The sequence below is a fragment of the Rhamphochromis longiceps genome, linkage group LG7 (assembly GCF_057381845.1).
Source record: "Rhamphochromis longiceps isolate RC_006_pf linkage group LG7, R_longiceps_female_GT1.1, whole genome shotgun sequence".
NCBI lineage: Eukaryota > Metazoa > Chordata > Actinopteri > Cichliformes > Cichlidae > Rhamphochromis > Rhamphochromis longiceps.
In genome coordinates this window covers 64,312,732-64,334,522 of record NC_140563.1, presented here as the reverse complement: position 1 = coordinate 64,334,522, position 21,791 = coordinate 64,312,732, and the positions used below count along the sequence as shown (strand labels likewise).

The 21,791-nt window shown below is 39.9% G+C and overlaps 1 protein-coding gene across 2 annotated transcripts in view; it reads right to left on the bottom strand.

Annotated features, from left to right (window-relative positions):
* The window catches only part of spon1b (spondin 1b), a 128,973-nt gene that overhangs the window by 76,379 nt on the left and 30,803 nt on the right, over positions 1 to 21,791 (bottom strand). For both annotated transcript variants that reach the window (XM_085414808.1, XM_085414809.1), the window contains exons 4-6: positions 18,300 to 18,373; positions 17,221 to 17,334; positions 16,288 to 16,436 (exon numbers count right to left, since the gene is read on the bottom strand). In XM_085414808.1, coding sequence (XP_085270934.1) covers positions 16,288 to 16,436; positions 17,221 to 17,334; positions 18,300 to 18,373 — 337 coding nt within the window. The remainder of the gene's footprint in view (positions 1 to 16,287; positions 16,437 to 17,220; positions 17,335 to 18,299; positions 18,374 to 21,791) is intronic.

Here is a 21,791-nt window from a genome sequence, read left to right as displayed (position 1 = left end):
AGTTTCTCAGGTGAGAGGTGAAAGTCCAGATGCTTTTCTTTCCAAGCTCCTTAGACTACGATGACCTGGATGACAGAGAACCTTCAGACAGTCAACAGGTGTTGCTTTGCAGCCTCATGTTGCCATCAGTGGAAATCAAGTCTCTGCCAAACTAAAATATTGGATTTAAAATGAATCAGCTGATGCAAAAAGGAGGCTTTTAATAAACGACTTCCTCCAAACGTATGAACATTTTTATAGTAAAAACAAATTGTCAGATTGTGCTGTCTGAGAGAAACACCCTGAAAAAAGAAACACTGTTCTCATCCTCTCATTCACTTCACATGCCACGCTACCTCGAAGAAGCCGGCTCCTCACTACGAAGACAAGGATCTGTGTTTAATATTAACAAGATTATTCCACAGTCAGTATAAGGAGGAAACAAAAAGACGAGAGATGCCAGATGCAGTCATTAATTGGTATTACACACTGATGCATGAGTGAGATTGACATGAAATAATTTTTAAAACTAGGGAGGATGTGTCTTGCCTGTCACCGTCCCCACTTCATTCGTCCAGTTGTCTCCCTCCTGCAACTCTCAGCCAATTAGAGCCAGTTGAGAGACATTGTCTGTCTGTCAGCCACCAAAAGCTTTTCAAAAATCCCCCAGGACTGACTCTGTGAACACGATGTGTGCATCTGTGTGTGCGTCCTATTGTTATCGGCTGCTCTCTAACTTAACAAACCTAACGCAAGATCCATAATATTACTCCCACAAGTTCACAAATCAAGATACATGCAGAGGAAAAGTCACACACACACAGACACACATACAGCCAACACTGGGTTGAGCTGTCTCTCATTTTTCCAGCCTCCTCCTGCTCTCACAGACAAATGAAGTCCAAAGATAGTGCAGCTGACAACACCCTTCACAGTAACCTGCTGTCAAATCACCCCAACACCCAGTAAAGAGCACATACAGCACAAACATGCATGAGGTGATAAAGTGCGTGAAATAAAATGTCTAAACTATAAAAAATACACAAGCTAAGCATTGTTTTCTCTAGAGCAGCAGTACTGGGGATAAAAGGAGAAGATATTCTAGTTGTATTTTACTGAGGATGATATGTATCTGACTAAAGAAAGAAGCTGCCTAGAGGCAGAGAAAGTGTGTGAATTATCAGTGTGGTGTACGGCAGCAGCGCGAATTCGTCCAAGACACCAAGAGATATCAAGGTGAGAGTCCTACTACAATGAAAAACAATCTTGTAATAAAAACTGAATTATCCAACGTCTCCATCAAGAAACGCTGTACCTGGAAGGCTTGACCAGCTGCCTATCACCCGTTTCCCTGAAAGGACCACACGATGTGAAACAGATGACGTGTATTCACAACAACTACTTACCCTCACATGTGAGTGTTTGCGTGGTACCCTCACAGGTGAGAGCTTTCACTTCCCCACTGAGGCCTTTTGAGCAGAGCCAAAAGACAGTTCTCTCAATGGAGTTTAGAGGCTGTGACGAGTTGACAAAACATTTTGTCAACGCGTCACGGTTTGTGAACATGCAGAGAAAGTACATCACTTAGCATTACTTCCTCGCTTCTAAATGTGACAGATGTCAGCAACGAGAAAGGAATGGAAGGAGAGCTTTGGAGCACTCTCCGAGCGCCTTGCGTTGTCTCTCTTTATTCAGCGGTGCGCTCCTGACTTCTATGGGAAGCAATAAAGATGTAGGGAGTGGTTTTGTGTGTGAGTGCATGCGTGCCTGCCTATCTGTCCTTCTGTCTAGTGGCACGTCTGTAGCAATTTCCTGTGAAGTGTTTTGCAGAGAGAGAGGAAAGTGAAGGATGGAGTTCTTGGTCCTCTTCTCCCTCTCTGTCTATTCATCTTCATCTTACCCCCCACCCTCTTTCTCTGACATTCTCTCTGAAATAAGGACCTTCAAAGCAGGGAGAGATAATGCAAACACTATGAGATTACAGAGAAAGGAAAAAGCAAGAAAAAAAAGTACTGACATTAGGATGAGAATGTCAAGAAACTGGAAAACCGATAAGACATTGGATGCACATTTTATTGCACGTAAATGCTGTGTGCTTTACATAAAGGGAATGTAGCATATGCCTTTGATTGATTGATCATGCTCATAAGAGCATGAGAAAAAGGAAAACATTTTTGGGTGTTTGGGAGGGGATGCCAGTCAGTTAGGCAGTGAGGTGTTTGAAGAAAATGAACGGCGAAAAGGAAGCAAAAATCCCGAGAAGAAACAGTAACATTATAAAAAAAGACAAGCTGAGAAAATAGAATAAAAATAGGAAGCCACAAAAGCCTTTTTGAGTTTATTCAATTAAAAGATGACATTCAAATTTAAGGTCATGGCCTGTTCCAGGAACACTGAGATTACCCTTTGTAAATAAATACGCTACATGAAAAAAAAAAACAATAATTAATGAACTTCTTTAGTTCCTCTAGAAATTCATTTGCTACACTGCTCATTATGTGACATCTTTTTCAGTTTGACTTTATGTATTGAATTCTATCACAGAGCCGGCAGCAACGTTGGTGAGAGGCAGCAGAAAGATAGCAGCAACAATTCTACTGCAGAAAAGGGCAACATTTCCTCTACAACATTCACGCCTGTACAGCTCTGCTTCTCTTACCTGTTGAAAGTGAAGCTTTGGTTGTTACTATTATATTACACTGTTTGGCTGCTGGGTCATTTTCCTCGAGCTCTGCACTACCATTGTGGACTGGCTATGGAGCAGGTTAGCATATTACCTTCACTTTTATAGACGGATAGCTGTCCGTGGTCTGGAAATAGTTTGGACTTTACTGTCATGCTATAATGCATCTCCAATACATAAAATCTGTAGACTGCTAAACAGAGTTCCTAAACAGAGAAGCCCTCTCCCTCTCCCAGCCACCTCTTCCAGCTTGTCCGGGGGAACACCAAGGCGTTCCCAGGCCAGCCGAGAGATATAATCTCTCCAGCGTGTCCTGGGTCTGCCCCGGGGCCTCCTCCCGGTGGGACATGACCAGGACACCTCACCCAGGAGGCGCCTAGGAGGCATCCTTATCAGATGCCCGAACCACTTCAACTGGCTCCTTTCGATGTGGAGGAGCAGCGGCTTTACTCTGAGCCCCTCCCGGATGGCTGAACTTCAAATCAAATCAAATTCAAATTTTATTTGTCACGTACACAGTCATACACAGTACGATATGTAGTGAAATGCTTGGACAACTGCTCGTGACCTAAAGAAAACAAAAAAGGAAAAGGCTATGAATAAGATAGGAAATAAATATGAAAAATTAAAAAGGGTAAATTTAACTAGGAAGGAATAAAATATAAATTAAGGTTAAAAATGAAATAACTGTACAACACAAATTAGAATGAAGGGTAAATTTAACTGGGAAGAATAAGATAAAATATATAAATTAAAGTTGAAAATAAAATAACTGTACAACAAAATACACAATACACAATATAGAACTATATAAGAATGTATGAAGAAATCTAAATATAAATAAATATATACACAATAACAGCAGCTGTACAAGTATTAACCGGAAATGAAGAATATAGTGACCAGTGTTGTGCAAAAACAAAGTCCAGGAAGTCCAGTGTGTGTGTAAGAACCATATGTGTGGGTCAGTACTGTGTGGTGGTGTGATTGAGAGACCGTATCGCCTGCGGGAAGAAGCTCCTCCTCAGTCTCTCTGTGTTGGTCTTCAGGGAGCGGAATCGCTTTCCTGACCTCAACAGAGAGAACAGTCTGTTGTTGGGATGGCTGAGGTCCTTCACGATCTTCCTGGCCTTGGTCCAGCACCGCCTGCTGTAGATTGAGTGCAGGTCAGGGAGCTCGGAGCGGATGGTGCGCTCAGCTGACCGCACAACCCTCTGTAGAGCTCGTCTGTCCTGCATGGTGCTGTTCCCGAACCAGGTTAAGATGTTTCCCGCCAGGATGCTCTCTATGGTGCACGAGTAAAAGTTCCTGAGCACCTTGGAGGGCAGTTGGAAGTCTCTCAAGCGTCTGAGGTGGTAGAGACGCTGACGGGCCTTTTTCACCACGGTGTTGATGTGACAGGACCATGACAGGTCCTGCGTGATGTGAACTCCGAGGTATTTGAAGCTGTCCACTCTCTCCACTGGGCACTCGTTGATGACAGGGGTCTGGTAGTTCCTCTCCTGCTTAGTGCTGAAGTCCACTATCAGCTCCTTTGTCTTACTGACGTTTAGAAGGAGGTTGTTCCTCTGGCACCAGTTCTCCAGATTCCTAATCTCCTTCAGGTAGGCCGTCTCGTTGTTATCAGAGATCAGGCCCACCACGACGGTGTCGTCAGCAAACTTGATGATGGTGGTGGAGCTGGTAGTGGCCACACAGTCATATGTGACACTTCTCACCCTATCTCTAAGTGAGAGGCCAGCCACCCTTCGGAGAAAGCTAATTTCTTCTGCTTGTATCATGGGAGCCCATCCTCCTGCAGGCCACCCGCAGGAGGGGCCTTAGGGGTTGAGTGCATTGTGTGCCGGGTGGCGGCCAGGAGTGGAGGCCTCGTCACTGGTCGCCAAGACTGGCGACTGGGACATGGAAAAGAAACTAACACATAAAAATGGCTTAAAACATGTTAATTTCCCAAAAATAAAAAATACAAATATTTTAATTATTTATTAGAACCGAGTCTATGACCCAATCATTAGCAACAGCTTTTCCTCTTAAATTTCTTGAAAAATGGTCGTCAGTCTCTTGACAGATTTGGGCTCCCATGGTTGCTTTGTGAACAACATCTAATGGCCTTTGTTACCCTTTGTACAAACAACTTTTCTTAACTTTTCTTTCTTATTTTTTATTCTTATAAGCCTGCTAATTTTGATCAGCTAAGTTTTTTCTCACTCAATACACAACAGTAGTACTTGTGAGGTCGGGCTTTTAACCAGGGACGTGCAGAGGGGGGGGCTAGAGGGGCTTGAGCACCCGCCCCTTTCCTGATGAGTGCCCAAAGTGCCCTTTTGTTGAGGCAACTTTTAAATTTTTTTTATTTATTTATTTATTTTTTTTATGTGTGTGTGCGTGCGGAGTCCTGTCTGTGCCCCTCAACAATAATATTTAACTATTAATCATAGTTTTGCTAAATAAAAGGATCTGGCTTGCATCAGTCACATGATCACATTTAACCAATGATCGCCCTCGACGGCAGAACGCGCTGGTTACGAGCCGGGAACGAGCTCACAAAGAGCACGCGCATTTTTTGCGGTCCGGAGCTGTAGGAGAAACACAAGTTAACTCAGAGACACAGACTGATGCGACAAACCCAGTAAGTAGGTGTACAGCGCACACTGTAGTGTGTAGCACCCAGGAGTATTAGCTTATTACGTACACGTTGGTAAGCTGTCTTGTTGCAACTGACGAACTGAAACAAACGAGCGTGCTGTGTGTGCAACAGCGCGACAAACATTACCTGTCCTTTTATTAACTGCACAAGTAGTGCTGGTCACAGCTGCTGGCTACCTGGCTGTCATGGGTCTGTAGCTCTGTCACCGTTTTAGGGAACATATTTAGTTTTAAAGTAAGTTTCTGGGCATTTCCTGCCTTTCTGGAGGGATTATATTTCACTAAAAAACGATCTAATATGCATGTCCACATAATAATTATTATAATTATAATATATTAAAAAACACACGCTGTATTTTAAAGAACATACATTAAGAAGCAGATTATATTAGATTTATATTTTAAATAAGACAAAAGTTGGATTTTACAGCAGTAAAATGATTGTATCTCTACAGTTTAAAAATGTAATAAGCTTTGCCCTGCACAGAGTGGATAGTGAAACAAATGGAATCATCATAAATACATTATTTCATATTTATTACTTCCCCCTCCTCATTGCGTTATTATTGTAGCTCTAGTAATAAATAATAATGTAAGGATGCCCATAGTATATACAGTATTCTGAAGAAGGTCTAAAATGTCACTGTGTGTGCGTGCATGTGTGTGTTTTATTTAGCTGGATTTAAAAAAATATTACTCATGATATAACATTGTGCAGACATGGCTGGTAAGGACATGAGGAGGAAACAGTAGGAGCTGTATGAGGCTACTAAAGGCAGTTTTTCGTTGCCTTATGGTTCCAAGCGCTGTCACCAATCTTTGCATTTTGTTATTATCTCATGACACTTGTTTAATCAGCTACCATCTCTCCTGTGGACTTTTTAATGTCTACAGTCTCAGATCAACACAGCCCTGCCCTTCCCATATTAGATTCTTGATGAATGTGTGTTGTTGTTATTCAGCATGGTTCAATGTGCCCCTTTTTAACTTTGAGCACCCGCCCCTTTAAACCTCTCTGCACGTCCCTGCTTTTAACATCAGAGTTGGAAAAGCTGAAATAGCAAAGGAAGAAAGTAACCTTTTACAGCAGGTCAGCATTCCCTTTCCCCCACTCCATCCCAACTTTTCACCCTCTCTGATACTGGTTTTGCCAGAGGTCTCTTCCTGTTAAAAGGGACTTCTTCCTCGCAACAGAAAGACTTTTAACCTACAATATAAAGCACCATGAGATCACTGTTTTTGTAAACTGATAATAAAAAAATTTAAATTGTATTTAAACTGAACTTTCAAAAAAAAGCATAAAATTTCCTGACATGTTTTAAGGATGGATGAAAAAATTTAATAATTAAATTTTGAACAAAGTGGACAAAAAAGAAACTGCAAAGAGAAACAAAAAGCGAGACAGAAGATAAAAGTATAAGATAAGTAACTTAAGGAACTAAAGTTTTTCCACTTTGAAGAGGGAATGGGGAAAAAAAGAAAATAGATATTAATAAAGGCAATTCCTAATGAAATGAAATAATGAAAATAGGTTCAGACTAGCAGCAGAAAGCCACAAACCTCTTGCCATGACCATCCTCTGTGGCACAGAGGTCACTGTGACACATTTCAAACTTTTCGTGAAAGTGAGATTTTAAAAGCATCACTTTTGGGCAGAGAAAATGTCAGATGCAGTTTTCCCCAGGGAGATCTGATAGGTAGTAGCTCAGGGCAGTAAATGGTCAGGTCTATGGCTCAGGGCAACGTTTGGAGCGAAAACCTGTGTCTGTGACCACCTCTGTCCACCTCTCTTTATACCCCTGCCTCCTTTGTGTCCCTGTTTTAAAAGGAAAAAAAAAAAAAACATGGATTCTGGCTGCTGCCTACAGTGCTAAAAGCTGAACAAAAAAATGGTTTCCACAACAACAGCTGTAGTCATAACACACAGTGCCCTGAAGCGCTTGCTGAGCAATGCATGCGGAAAGAAGAAGATTGCGATTCACAAATCCTTTCAGAGGTAAGCTGGAGTGTACAAGTAAAATCACCATTAAGGCAAAGAACGAAATTAAGGTAATTAAAATGTGACCAACACTTCTTCATTTTAAAGTTGATACAAATTTCTTGTTGGCCAGCAGCTCTTGACATTTCTCTGTCTGATCTTGACGTGATCACAGCTGGTTGAGAGTACGTGGCATTTCAGTGGAAGTAATAAATCAGGTAGCTGCAGGGTTTTTTTGTGTCCTCTATCGTGAGCTGTGGCATTAACAAGGATGAGAACGTAATCCCTGGCCAGCAGCACTTTACATTTTACAACCTCCATTCATGTGATGGTTATAAACTCTCTGCCTCATGTGACATTTGAAACCAATCAATAATTAAATGCGGCGTGTAATTTTGTTTCTTGAGTTGGAGAGTGGTGACATTAAAACATACTTTTGGGTCCCAAAGGGACAAAAATCTCTCATACTTGTCTGCTCTTAACCTGCTGACATGAGTGATTTTCACTTTAGTTCACTAAAGTAAAAACCAGACACTTAGCATTATTATCGCAGTGGTGGCACCAAAGGTTATTTAGGAATCATTTGTGGATGATCAAGAATTTGTAGCATATTTAATAAGCTGCCCCATACAACTTGCCAATAAGAAGATTCCACGTCTTTAAACAGGATTTAAACAGCCAAACCATAAGCGAAACGTCAACATTAAAAACACACACTGATCAGATTAAAACTACCTGACATGGGATTACACTGTGCAGTGATTATCACTGTTTCCCGACAGTAAGGAGGTCCAAACCCAGTGGCTCAGTGGGGCCTGTGTGGAGTCTGCATATTTTCCTGGAGCCTGCACTGTGTTCGCCCATAATAAGGGTGAATCCCGCCTCTAGCCTCCGAGCTCAAGACCTCCAGAAACCCCAAAATGGATATGCATTATCTCATTACAATGCCATGTTCTGCTGGGAAAACTTGGACCCTTTGTCTGGATGTCACTTTCAAATGCATCACCCACCTAAAGTTTGCTGCAGACCTCATTCCTCAACTAATGTCTCTGTAGCCAGCATGAGCAGAGCAAGTTGTCATTACAGTGGCAATTCCCCTTAGCAGTGAGCTCTCCCATTAGGATAACATACTCCATCACAGTGGAAACTTGCTGGTTAATTTATGAATGAGAAAAATCAACAAAAAACACAAGGTGCTAATCTAGTCTCCAGATCTCAATCCCATCGAGCTTTAAACAAGCCCAAGCCCTCACAAAGCCCATGTTCCCATCATCACTCCAAAGCAAACACTGCATCTGTGCTTTACCGCTAAAAGGATACAACAGCTGACGGTAGCACAGCACCCCTGAATTTCAGGGATTTCACATTTTGCCAGGTGAATTGCGTTTTGATAATCTTGATAACCATCTATCAACATATGAACATATGATTCTTTTATACTTCAACGTTTCTTAATTCGTGTTGTAGTCTAAGAAGCATTTTGTAAATCACCTTTGATTATGTTGCATCCACATAAACAGTCTGTGTGAAGTACAAAAGAAGGAATGGATAACTTTTTAGCTTTAAAAAATGTTTCTGCATCCACTAACAGTGAGAGAGTGCCAGCAACGCGTGTGCTTGCCACACCAAAAGCCCTGAAATATTGTCCAGCGTCCCCAGAAGCAAAGTCAGCAGGTGACCGATAATGGGTTCCCAGATTGCATCGTTTGTAATGTAGGCAGCAGGTTTTGTGAAAGTGTTCTAATTCAATGCATTAATCACAACAAACATTTGCAATACAAGTAGTCAGACCAGGTAAAATGTAGTTATACACACATCTGTATTAAACACATTGTGCTGTGGAACTACAGAGCTGGGCGATATAAGATTTTTTCATATCACGATATGTTTTTTTCATTTCAGGCAGGCGATAACGATATCTATCACGATATAAGCCAAATAACTATATTTGTAAGATTTAAATGTGCCGTTGCTCACAAGTAAAATGTGAAATAATCAGCAGCTTGTTTTTATTTAAATATTTATTTCCCATAATAAGTTCAACAGGGTAGATGTACTTAAGGAACATGAGACTTTTTCAGATAAATAAAGGCAAATATTGCAAACTACACAAAAGGCAGCCGCTAAAGCGTTTAAATTTCAAAATAGAACAAACAAAACAGACTAAATTGTCAATTCTACTTGGAAACAAAATATTAATTCTAAAAATAAATCTTAGTTTGTTTTACAGAAGAACAGACAAAATTGACTAACTTTTGTCAATATCAAATAAACTGAGAACTAAAAGGAAATTCTCAATCTCTCCTTGTTGTATAGCTTAGCTTTTCCAACAGTTTTAACAGTTACTTAAAACAAAAGCCAAATGGCGAATTAGCGCTTCCAGTGAGAGATTGAGCATGCACCGGTTTATTGTATTTCCAGACTTGCTTTCGGCACAATTTACAGTGCACGCTACTCTGTTTTTTGTCAGACTTGAAATAGCCGAAATAACTTCACACTACGGAACTTCTATGGCTCTTCCGTTCGACAATCTCTCCGGCATTGGAACCATCATCTGTTTTCTCTTGGGTAACCTTCGGTCACATTCTCGGTTGATTTTTCTCTAGTCGGCACACTCATTTCCTCCATTACCCGGGCGGCACGGCGGCTGGCTGCTTCCCAAACAAATACACATGTGCGGCTTGGCACTTGTGCTGTACGTAGCAAGTCACGTGACGTGACGCTGCGGCTTTGATTGGTTGCTACTTAATTTGGATTGGCTGTTCTTTTTTTTTTTTTTAAGAGGTCAAGAGCGGTGAGGTCTATCGCAATAGTTTAATTTTTCTATCGAGAAAAAGTTATTTCGCAATAGATATCGTTATCGTTCTATCGCCCAGCTCTACCTTATGGTGATTCGCATGCGTTACCAATTAAATTCCTTCAACTTGCATTAAATATATCCTAATATTGCTAATGATGCTGATTAAACAAACAATGGAATGGCAGTTTTAAAAAATTTGAATAAAATCCTTTAAACTCTACCTGAGTGTAGTCGTAGGATTACAGGTACTATAAAAGGTCTGCAGCTTATTAACTTCAGTAAACTGCCAACAGCACTTGAGGTTACTGGCATGTTTAAATCTGCAATATAATGCTCTATGTGCACTGTGATATGAGCAAATTTTCCACAGGCTCATGCATGTTGGGCTGCGCCTGCAGGGCATTTGTGCAAACGGGAGTGGATGCCAGGTGCAGGAGGAGGACGGACGGCAAGATCGGCAAGTTCAGCTTGACCAAGCAGGAGAGGACTGTTGTAAGTCGTGTCTTTAATGAACGCAGAGGCCTTGTGAAAAAATGTCACAGCTGTTCACTCTTTTGTAATGCGACACACGCGGCTCTGTCAACATCATATTTAGCATCTAAATGTTTATGTACAGAAAACCCTGTGTTTAACTTTCAATAGGTTATTAAATCTCATGTAATTACTTTCTAATAGAGTATATGACGTCTTCTGCTGCAGCACCTTTCTGACAGAGATGTTCTGGCTTGTAGGTACATCATCACAGTGAGAGCCCTGAGGTCTCATCTCCCCTCCCCGGCCTGTCTGTGTCTCTGTCTGCCAGTCTGCTTGTCTTGTGCCGGGCTTAGGCGTTTGTTAGATGGGGAGCATTGGCTGGCGCTGCGATGGAGAGGTTGGTCTTAAGGCTTTGTCCACACATCACCACAGCTGATTGCTCCTCTGGATGGTTGGGATTCTCAGCTAAGACAGGGATTACTGACCCATGTCGGCTTCCCACCTTTACAGCAGCCACTTCGATGTTCACCCAGTCTGAACCTTAATGCCCCAGCGAATTGAAAGAAAAATGTGTATGTGTGTATCTGTGTTTTACTTTTCTTGTGCCTGAAACCTTGGAAAGTTAACTAATATATATTTTTGAAACAGATACCCAACTATACATAACCCAGCTTAAAATAACAAAGCACAGGGCCCTGTGTGGTATTGGTATTTTGGTACCAAGCACATTTTTTGAGATTGCAGCTTCAAGCAGGATAATGTGCCATGTCGGAAAGCTCAAAGCATCTCAGACTGGTTCGTTGGACAATGAGGTCACTGTATTCAAATGGCTCCCACAGTCACCAGATCTCTATTCAATAGAGCTCCTCATGGATGATATGGAAGATTTACAGAAAAGTTGCAGCAACTGTGTGATGGTGTCATGTCAATAAAGGCCAGGATTGTTGAGGGGCCAAGGATGCTGTATCTGGAACACAGCTCATGCAACAAACTCAAAATCATCAGTTTACTGTCCATAGCAATTTACTCTTTACCGTTCACCTTTAGGATATTACTAGGATATGAAATCATTCTTTCAAACTGAAAAGAAGGAAAAATGTCATTCATACTTATCTGCAGTTTAACATGTATAGTAAACGCCAGTATCACAAAATTCCGTTCCAAGCTGAGTAAAGCAGATGTTCTTTCTTTTCATCAACATCTCTAGCAGTGTAAAAATGGGCTGACTTGGCTTATGATTAAAAACTAGCGAATCGACAACCTCAAGCAAAGTACAACAACAAAAGAGCAACATGAAAGAGGTGCCATTCTCCCTCTTATGCGTCAGTGTAACATCAAAACACATTTCAAGCTGCTATTTTGAGGCAGTCAGTAGGTGCATTTAAAACTACATAAAAATTCATCTTAGTCAGTGCACATATAAATGAGAGCATTAGAAGTTTTCCAAAAAAACCAAAACAAAACTGTACCAGATCCTGATCATTTGCTGATGATTTGCTGTTTACAGCACTTCAGATTTAGGTTTGTGATGCTGACAAAAGCCAAAACCAGAAACAGACACTTGGCATTCAGCACATATTGTGGACTTTTCCTTTGGAATCAATTTTAAATACTGTACAATACATAAATATCCGTTTCACTGCCACTTATTGAAGTAGTGTAGCCGCTCTGTCTCAGCTATCCAAGCTCACACTGGATGAGGAGCAGGATACGACTGACACGCTGCCAGTCCAAAACAGCGCAAAAGTAGCTTTCAAACAGGATGATGATATGAACCATGGGCAGTCAACAAAGTGTAACACACTGCAACTTCAACCACTGCATGCTTGAAAGACCAGCTAACAAAGGCAAGTCATCATTTGGGGAAGGCAAAATAAAGAAAATGTTGATAATGTGTTCCTGAATTCACTGAATCATATAACACAAGTATGGAAACACTTTTAAATCCAAGTGGAAATGTCAGCTTTGTGTTAACACTGTAAATAAAGGCATTTAGCATCTGTTCCTCCAAATAACTCTACAGATCTTTTAAACTCTTTAGAAATGAGAGACAAAGGTACAGAAACCAAATGACATTTCCATAAATTTATACCATATTATTAAATTTACTAGTATACATTACTAGTACAATTATAATATATTCTTACTGTATATGACTATTTTCATTTTTTGTATTTTTGAACTACTGGGTTGATACTGTATTTATATATTTTTTAACTTATATATGTTATAGGTTTAGTGTATCTTAACGGATATGAATATAAAAATCTTAGATAAATAAAAATAAGCCAGCCTAGCATATTGAAAGACTGAAACACTGCAGGTCTACAGTACATTTTCACATGAACAGGACATACCGATTAAAATAAAAACAACCTTTTGAATCATGGGCGTATTAGAAAAAGTTTTTAAGACTTGGTACAAAGTCCAGCAACTTGATAGCTGACATTCCAGTGTACAATCGGGCTGTTTCATCCAACAGCTCAATAGCTAACATTCCAGTCTACAGTACACAATCAAGCCATCTCATTCTACCATGAGACAGGCTGAAGTTTTCATTGTCTCAGGGTGGTTATTAGCCCCAGAGACAGACAGAGCCAGCCAAGAGAGGAGTTAGGGCTGTCTGTCAGCTTATAATGTCTCCACACAACAGCCCAAACCTAAACTGACAGGCACACACCACACTGACAGCCCACCAGCACCACGCTATTGTTCCCTCGCAAATGGCCAGGACGCACCTATCAGTGCCCACAGAAACAGCGTGAGGCAGAAAGAAAACACGCAGAGACATCCATATACTTTAGGTCAAAGCAGTTCACACAAGCAACATTAATGTAACATTTTAATCAGAAGACTAAAATGCACTATCACAGTAATCACAGTTTTATAACACACTAACATACTGAACATTAATGTTAATGTAAACTGAAACACTGTGTAAACTAAAATGACTGCCAGCTCTTTTGAGAGATGGACAAGAGAGCTTATACTATTTATATTGAATATTTCTGTGTAAAATAAATGCACGTTATAAAGTGTTAGTGGTATACAGCAAAATAGGCTCTTTTAATGCAGTCCAACGTTTTTGCTATGTGCAATCACTGACATCATTTTATTTTTCCCCAGTCTACCTGTTATGACATCTGTTTATTATAACCTTATTTTGTTTCCACAGTACATCGTGTGATTCTGTGCTTTAGACCTGAAAATTCAGTTTGACATTCCCTTAAAGTTTGGAAATATCCTATAATCAGGTCTTACAAATCAGCTCTTTGCTCCTTCTATATTTCTGGAAAGCAAACAGGGAGACAGGAATTAATGAAAGAAACGGCTGAAATAAACTAGAACTATATCATTGTATTATTTAAAAATTGTATTTATTAATTCATTTTTTGCGAAGAGAAGCCTTCACAAAATTCCTAAACAGTCACACCTGCATTGCAGGCAAGGGGAAGAAAGGGCATTGTGTTCATAGTAGTGGTGCTGGACAGAGAACGATGGGCTCCAGCTATTCTCCTTAGAGCAGGATTGCTTATGTAACTTTAATGCACTTTAGTTATAATTACATAAAGTTATATTCTTAACATTAATCCTGTTTTCTCATCCTCTGTTACTGCATAATGATTATTGGCAAATGACGCTGCAACTGAGGCTATATTCCCCAACCAAAATAAGAAATAAAAAACAGAACAGGGAAATGGAAAACGAGATTTTTAGGTCCTTTCACCAGAGTCAGAATCAAATGTATCAGATTTCCACCACATGCAATCCACTTTAAATCTTTACATTCAGCAGCAGTTAGCTACCTGTGTAGCCAACACAACAGTTACTTGTACCAGGAGCTTAAATGGAATTTCATGGTAAGAAGAATTAATCTAGACTGGGGGTTCAGCGCTTGCAGGATCCTGCAAGGGAGCCTTTGGGCTTTGTTACCATTAGTGCCTTACAATGACCCAACCTGCTGCTGCACTCGTTCATCCAGGAGTGGTCGATGGACCCCTGCGGGGGATGCAGCGAGATGATGTAATTTTATTGACGTTATAAGATAAAAAGAACTCAACTTTTACTTTTCTCTTGTGCTTGAAAGTCTGTGACCAATAATACCCTTAATGTCCCAGCATGTAAGGCAGAAGGACTCATCAGACACTTTTGCATTTGCTTTTTAACCCTACATACAGAGAAGAACCCAACAATCATATGACCCCCTATCAGCATGCAGTTTGGCAACAGTGGGAAGGAAAAACTCCCTTTTAACAGGAAGAAATCTCCAGGAATCTCTTGAGTAATTAAAGAGTCTAACTTCCAAATAACTACATTTTATTCACAAATTTTTGCTTAATTTTGCTGCTGTAGCCACTGAGAAATTCAGTGATTTAAAAAGTCTTTTTTCTAAACACTACCCTTTTTCTACATTTCAGCTATACTTTACTAAATCAAAGCTAAATACTTGTTTTGACACAACAGAGCAGAAACACTGTGGACTGCAGAGACACAAGCACGAGTCATCAGAACGGAAACTAAAAAATCTAAAAACAAAAGTCTGAATATGATCTGGTCTGTATATGATTGGGTAAAGATTTTGGCTTTTATAGGCTGGTTTTCAGAACCTTTTATTCACAAATTCATCCATATAAGATTTTACATGATGAATGGAAAAATTGAGGATAAAAATAAGGTCTTGTGCTGATTATAAATGTCTGAAATGCAGTTCTCAGTCACGTATTGCAGCAAGTAAACTCCAAGTGAATGAATGAATATCATTTATAGACGGCAGGTTGAATTCTAATTCAGGATGAAGCTATGCAATTTGCAGTTGAATCCTTCCACGCCACCTTATAGTTGCTGGGACTAATCCCAAGATGTAAAAATCACTGTTCCTTTAAGAATTGCAGTACATAAATGTATGAAAAAAATGCCTTTTGGTAGTCCAGCATATAGCTATAGGAAATTATATATTATATTGACAGACATCCAAGCATTTGGGTTACACACACACACACACACACACACACACACACACACACACACACACACACACACACACACACACATGCTCAAGCAAACCTGTCAGCTGTGTCCTGTTATGCACTCTTCTCTATCTGCGCTATGTTTCAGTTTTGCCACACGCACACACGAAGAAGAAGAAGAGCTGAGACAACAGCTCGTCCTCCCAGTGTGCTATCCAGTGAATGCCTTCCAAAAATATCCGATCCCCTAAAGGCATAGTTCAGTCAAAAGAAGTTTGCTGATGGTTTCCAAAGGAATCTGATTTCATGCAGTGGCTAGCATTAAAAGCTGTCAATATGCATCTGTTTTAATAAGCAGAAAGATCATAGATAATAATGCCGAGACATGATGTGGAGATGGGAGTGTCACTGTGGTGCTGCACGTTCATCAGCTGCAGCTTTGAAAATGCGTGTTTGCTCAGCGTGCGTGTTGGTGTGTGTGAGCAATATTTCAGCTTGTTCTTCGAGCAACCTGTCATTAATCTCACAGTATGTTGTAATAACCCTCGAACCTGAGCGCCTCAAATGATGATTATACCATATACACTGTTATGGTCTAGAATTGGTGGTTTTTATTTATACTTTTGATGTGTCGTGCCACTAGAACTTTTAATCCAACATGATGGGAAAGGATCATATGAAAAGATAGGAAAATAACACTGACACTTCAAAAACGGAGTGGGTGAGAACCCACAGAGAATCCGTATGATGGTAATCCTACCTTCTGTCGAATCTCTTCTTCCATCTTGATGGGGGAGCCAAACTCAGCCACCTGACGGACTCCCTCACTGGCATAGCCTCCGTACTCCCACAGCACATAACTTCTGGAATGGGATGCACCAATCAGAGCTGACCAGTGGTTGGCACGTCCTACAACACAGGAAGTCAGGAACACTCTTAACTCACTGAAGCTTATGACAACATGTTTATGATTTTTTTAAAAGAAAACTTTTGTTTCAGTTCTTTCATTCACTCATCCTGACTCTGTGCTCATGTTTAACATCTTTAATTTATTTCTACTAGCAGTTTCAGTTACCAGAAGTTACCACAATTGGTTAAGTTACAGTTGTACACGCGTTATGTGTTGGACTGTGTACAGAGACTTAGTGAAATCTCGTCATTTACCACGAGGAAACCTTTATAAGCCAAATACTATATAGACATATGTCATCTAAACCTTCATAGAACACAGACTTGTTTGTTGTGTCTATACCAGTGTACTTACACTTGCCAAGTTGTGAGTGTATAAGGCAAGCATATCCTAAAGCTGAGTTATAGGAATGCTATACACTTCATATCCTCAGTGGCTGCCATCTGGGCTACACATCAATCACATTTCAGACATCAAGATGAAGAAAGCGCTAATTCTACCTACCTAGCTAAAAGTGATTTTTATCAAGCAGAACATGTAAACTGGATTCAAACCCAGCACCTTCCACCTATTTATTCACTTATTTATTTACTATGAGCTGAACTTAAAAAAATGTCAAAATGTCAAATTATCAAACAGTTTTTTTATCGTTTCTGTCATCACGCTGCCATCTTACAATACTTTTATACATTTTTCATGCAGACCTACAGAGCATTTCCAGGTACCACAGTGCACTGTGTACATGTATGCATCAGTCAGAAGATGTTGAGAAACTGAACTCACTTGGATAATCTTTAGGATGTACTTTCTCCGACCAGTTTCCATAAAAGGTGAGTCTGTACTTGGCGGTTCCACAGGCACAGCACTCAATGGCAGGAGCTTGTGTAGCTTCACCCTCTACGAGGAGACAGAATGCGACGATGACAGCACAAACAAAATGACACTCGGGTGTAAAAATTTAAGGTTAATCGGGACGCAGGGCCCTGATTAATCCTAAAAAACACATTTCTGGAGTAAACAAACAGACACACCGAGGTGCAAGGTTTGATATAAATGCACACCTGCATAAATTACCTGGCAACTGACAATTTGGAATCACCGAGAATGACACAAAATTACATCCCCGGAATAAACCGGTATTAAAATGACACATTAGCTTTAACTCAGGCTTATAAATATTCAGATTTTGCCCAGGACCAATGTTTTGCAAAGGTAGGTCAAGGGGATTTCTTGAATATTTATGAATCACCAAATTATTAAAAAAAGAAAGCCTCACTTGACATCTAAGTTATAGCAGGATGACTCACAAGACCTAACTTACGTCAGCAAATTGAAACAGGGCGGCTTGATTGGCTTGCATAATAGCCTGGAAAATTAGATTTTGGAGAGGTAAGGAGGATTTTATGAAAGTAAAATTCCCCTGAGATTAAGTTTGAGAAACCACTCGTCCAGGCTCTCTTTTTTTATTGTACAATAAATGTGTGCATCAGAGCTGAGAGAGTCCTGACGCCTTATTGTCTCGCAAGAGCGCAGTGTTTATCAGGCTGGCTGTGAGCTTTAGGAAGCTAGAGTGCCATTTTTCTCTGCAATGAAATCACAGGTAGCATGAAAGCAGTGGCTGGGCTCTGCAGCGAAACAGAAAGCAATATTTAAATTCCCATGACATCCAGGATTTGTTGTCCTCACAATTTTCCCCAGCTGGCTTTGTTGGTTTGAGATTTTTTTAAATATAGTATGAAATAAAGGGAGGTAATGTGCTCCAAAGACGGAGGGGGGGTAAACTACACGTAGAGCACAGGACACTAGCAACATGATACGCAATCAAGAATGAAAAGAAAGACTGGATGGGCAGCTGTTATTACCTTTCTCGCACAGTTGAACGGTGAGAGAGCCTTCATCCTGGAAATAGATGACTCTCTTCTGGACAATACTTGCCCTGGAGACACAGAGAGACATGTAGTGAGAAAGGCAAAGAAGCAGAAGAAAAGTGAAAGAAAACAGAGAGAAAGTTTGATTGTGGGAGGAGTGCAATAAGAGTAGTAGATGGTTAATAGGTGACCGAAGTGTTTTTTCCACTACATGATCCATTTAATCTTCAGCGGAAGGGGGAGGGTGATGGGCTCCCCGAGGTTAGACAGGGAGTACACATCTTTTCACAGGAGCAACGTCCTATTCTCCAAACCCCATGATACAGTCATCCTGCTGCAATATGAAATGTATCACAGCAATCATGCCCATGGACATGAAGAAGAGAGAGCAGGGATTACAGTCAGAGAAGGAATATAGATCTTTCCATGGATTTTAGATGAAGCCCGGTTCTAAGTTATGAGCTAATACTGGCTGCAAATGAAACTCCCCCAGTGAAAATAGGCTGTTTTACCAGTACTATTTACATTTCTCTTTAGGAGAAAGGAACTGCATTACTCACACTGCACAGATAAAACTCTGTGTGCTCTGGCACTGCTATTGAATCTCTGAGGAAAAGGACAGGAAAATAGGATGAAGAAATTGTTGGAGGAACACTAAGGCATGATGGTCTTACAACACTTTTGCAATAGATTTGCAACAGTTATATAGAGTTCGAAATCATTCCTATGCTCTTATATATTTAGTACAGCTTTTCATAGATGAAAAATTGACTATCACGAACACCAAGCTGCTGCCATTACATTTGCAAACTACGAGTTAAGACACGTTTTATCCTTGATAAACTTGTTCTTCCCAATAAAACTCGCTAAACTTACTTTTCCAATGTCTTGGTCTCTGGAAGGGCATCTATCTCACACTGGGTGTGTTTTCACACAGCTAAACTATTGGTCTGTGAAATGGTTCAGTGCAGCATAAAAGGACATCTTCGTAGGCAGGAACAGGTCAGAACAGATCAACACATGGTTATGGTTAACGAAGCTCTCACACAACCTGCAAGTGACATTTTAAAGAAACTGTTCTGACCAAGGTGATCATTAACTGGAATAATTCACAAGACCCTTCTAAAGAGCATAACTTGCCAGAAAAAGCCAAAAAAAGATATCAAAAAGTTAAGAAGCATAACTGCTTTATGTAGTTTATTATGAGAGGATAAGAAGGTTGATTATCTCTCCAGACAAACAGATAATTGAATAAACAATGTTTATGTATTATATAAATTTTATTTATAATTAACTAAATCACTATAGTTTTGCTCATCAATGGCTTTACATACATATAATAAATGTACTCGAAGGAACCAGTTGCCAAAAAGAATGAGACACATCATTTAAGACACACTACCCTTGACTTGAGAGGCAAATAAATAAAAAATATATATAATTAGGCATATTGTTGACAACAGGTCATTGTTAACAAGTACAGAGTAATGAATACCAATGTCAAATTTCAAATTGCATTTAAATATTTGATTACAGTAACTCTGATTTTCTTCCTCTGCCAGAAAACCAGAAAATCTTCCTGGTCAAATTTTGAAGGACAGGAAAAAGAATGAGAACTGCCTTGATGATCTTGAGTCCTGTGACTTTGCAGTGCTTTTTCAATAATTCATGTTTGTATTGCTTGCACATAAAATAAATCACTGGATTAGTTATAAGTTATAAGCTTCATATTTTTTCTCTGACTAAAAAAACCAGAACGACTACATTTTAATGGAAATTGTGTCGATCGGATGCAGAGGCTTTTAAATTATAAAATGTAATTACTTGCATTAAGTTTGTGGGTCTTTTCTTTAATGTCTGATTTTAGTGTCTTGGTTTTAATATCTGCTCGTTAGGTAGGTATTCAGGTTTCAATTTGGGGATTTGGATTTTTCCCTCTAACCTTTCCACTCGATATCCATAACGTTGACACTAAATGCAGCCATTTTTCATTCCTCTTTCATAGATTAAAAAAAGGGTCTAGCAGAAAACGAATGGACAGTATGTTACTGCTTTGCATTAACCTCTTCCTAACCAGGGATAGTTTTGTACTCTCCAGCGAGGCTTCAACAGAGACACAGAGAAGTGGTGCAGAATTTGAGAAAAACAAAAAAAGATTTGTTTTGTGTGTGTTCAAATCCCCCCACAGCCCCACAAATATGATTTTCAAAGGCCAAAAATCACACACATCAAGAACCTCATAAAAGCAACACATGTTGATTGCATAGATTGTCCTGAGAAAATGAACCAACTTGATTGTGCATTATGGGACTGAAATTATACAAGCTTCCCCCCTACACACGGAGGTAATCAAGCTTCAGTCATGAAGCCTAAGGTTCTGCAGATATTATGCAATTACACAGCATACACCCATTATTATCCTAGATAATGTCTCACAGTAGCAGGAATTTCACAGCGACTCCACCTCATATTGTAGAGAGACATAAACCGAAAGAAAGTGAGCTGAACAACAGTGACGGTGGAGACAGACGAGGGACGGGCGATATTAAGTAGGAGTTATCGGTTATATTGCTCCTATAAATCTTACATAGGCTGAATGGTGCAATATACCCTGCAACACGGGTTGACTGCCTGGGCATGAAATTGAAAAACAAAAGTGAAATATGCTGACTATTATTTAGGCGCCCTTGACAGATTTAAAGTAAATGTGTTAATAGTTTGACTGGCATTAATTATCAGTTGGTTAAATGTATAAACAACAATATATCTGATAATATGAAAAGATACATTTTAACTTGCCTCCAGCTACACTTTCCTCACTTTATAATATCCTCCCTCTACTAGACGTACATCTTCAGTGCAATCAAGTCTGCATGTTTATTCAATTTAGTTGCGAAATTTTGTCAATTTCAGGCCAGTGCAAGCTCAGAAAAGAGCACTAGAGATGTGTGGGTGGAAACAAGTTGTAACACTGTTGCTGCTTTTCCCGCTGGTCCTAAAAAGGTCAAAGATGACCAAATACAACATTCCAGCAGTGTACAAATAGGGGCTATATGGTAGAATACACACTATAGGCACCGGATGAAAACTGTTGCAACGTATCTGCTGGACAATTTATGCAAAACGCTAAAACTACTGTCGGTAGCTGAATGATGACATTTTTTCAACGTCACCTGTTTAGTTAACACGTGTAGTTCTGCTGTTCTCTGCGTACCACAATTATTAACACGCCTTACAGGCAGGTGGCACAATAGTGTCAGTCTTTGTCATACGTTTTACGTGAATAAAACATTTTAATTTTTTTTAATGGGAGTGACCTTTTAAGTCTGGACTCCTGCAGCAATTATGTTACAGCCTTTCTAATGATCAACAGTCTCTTTCTCCCTTTATGTTGCTGAAGGTTTTTCCTTTCTCTTGTCTTCCATGTTGGGTCTTTGTTCATTCTTGGCTCCCTTTCAGGCTACTTCCAGTTTTATTTTGAAGTTT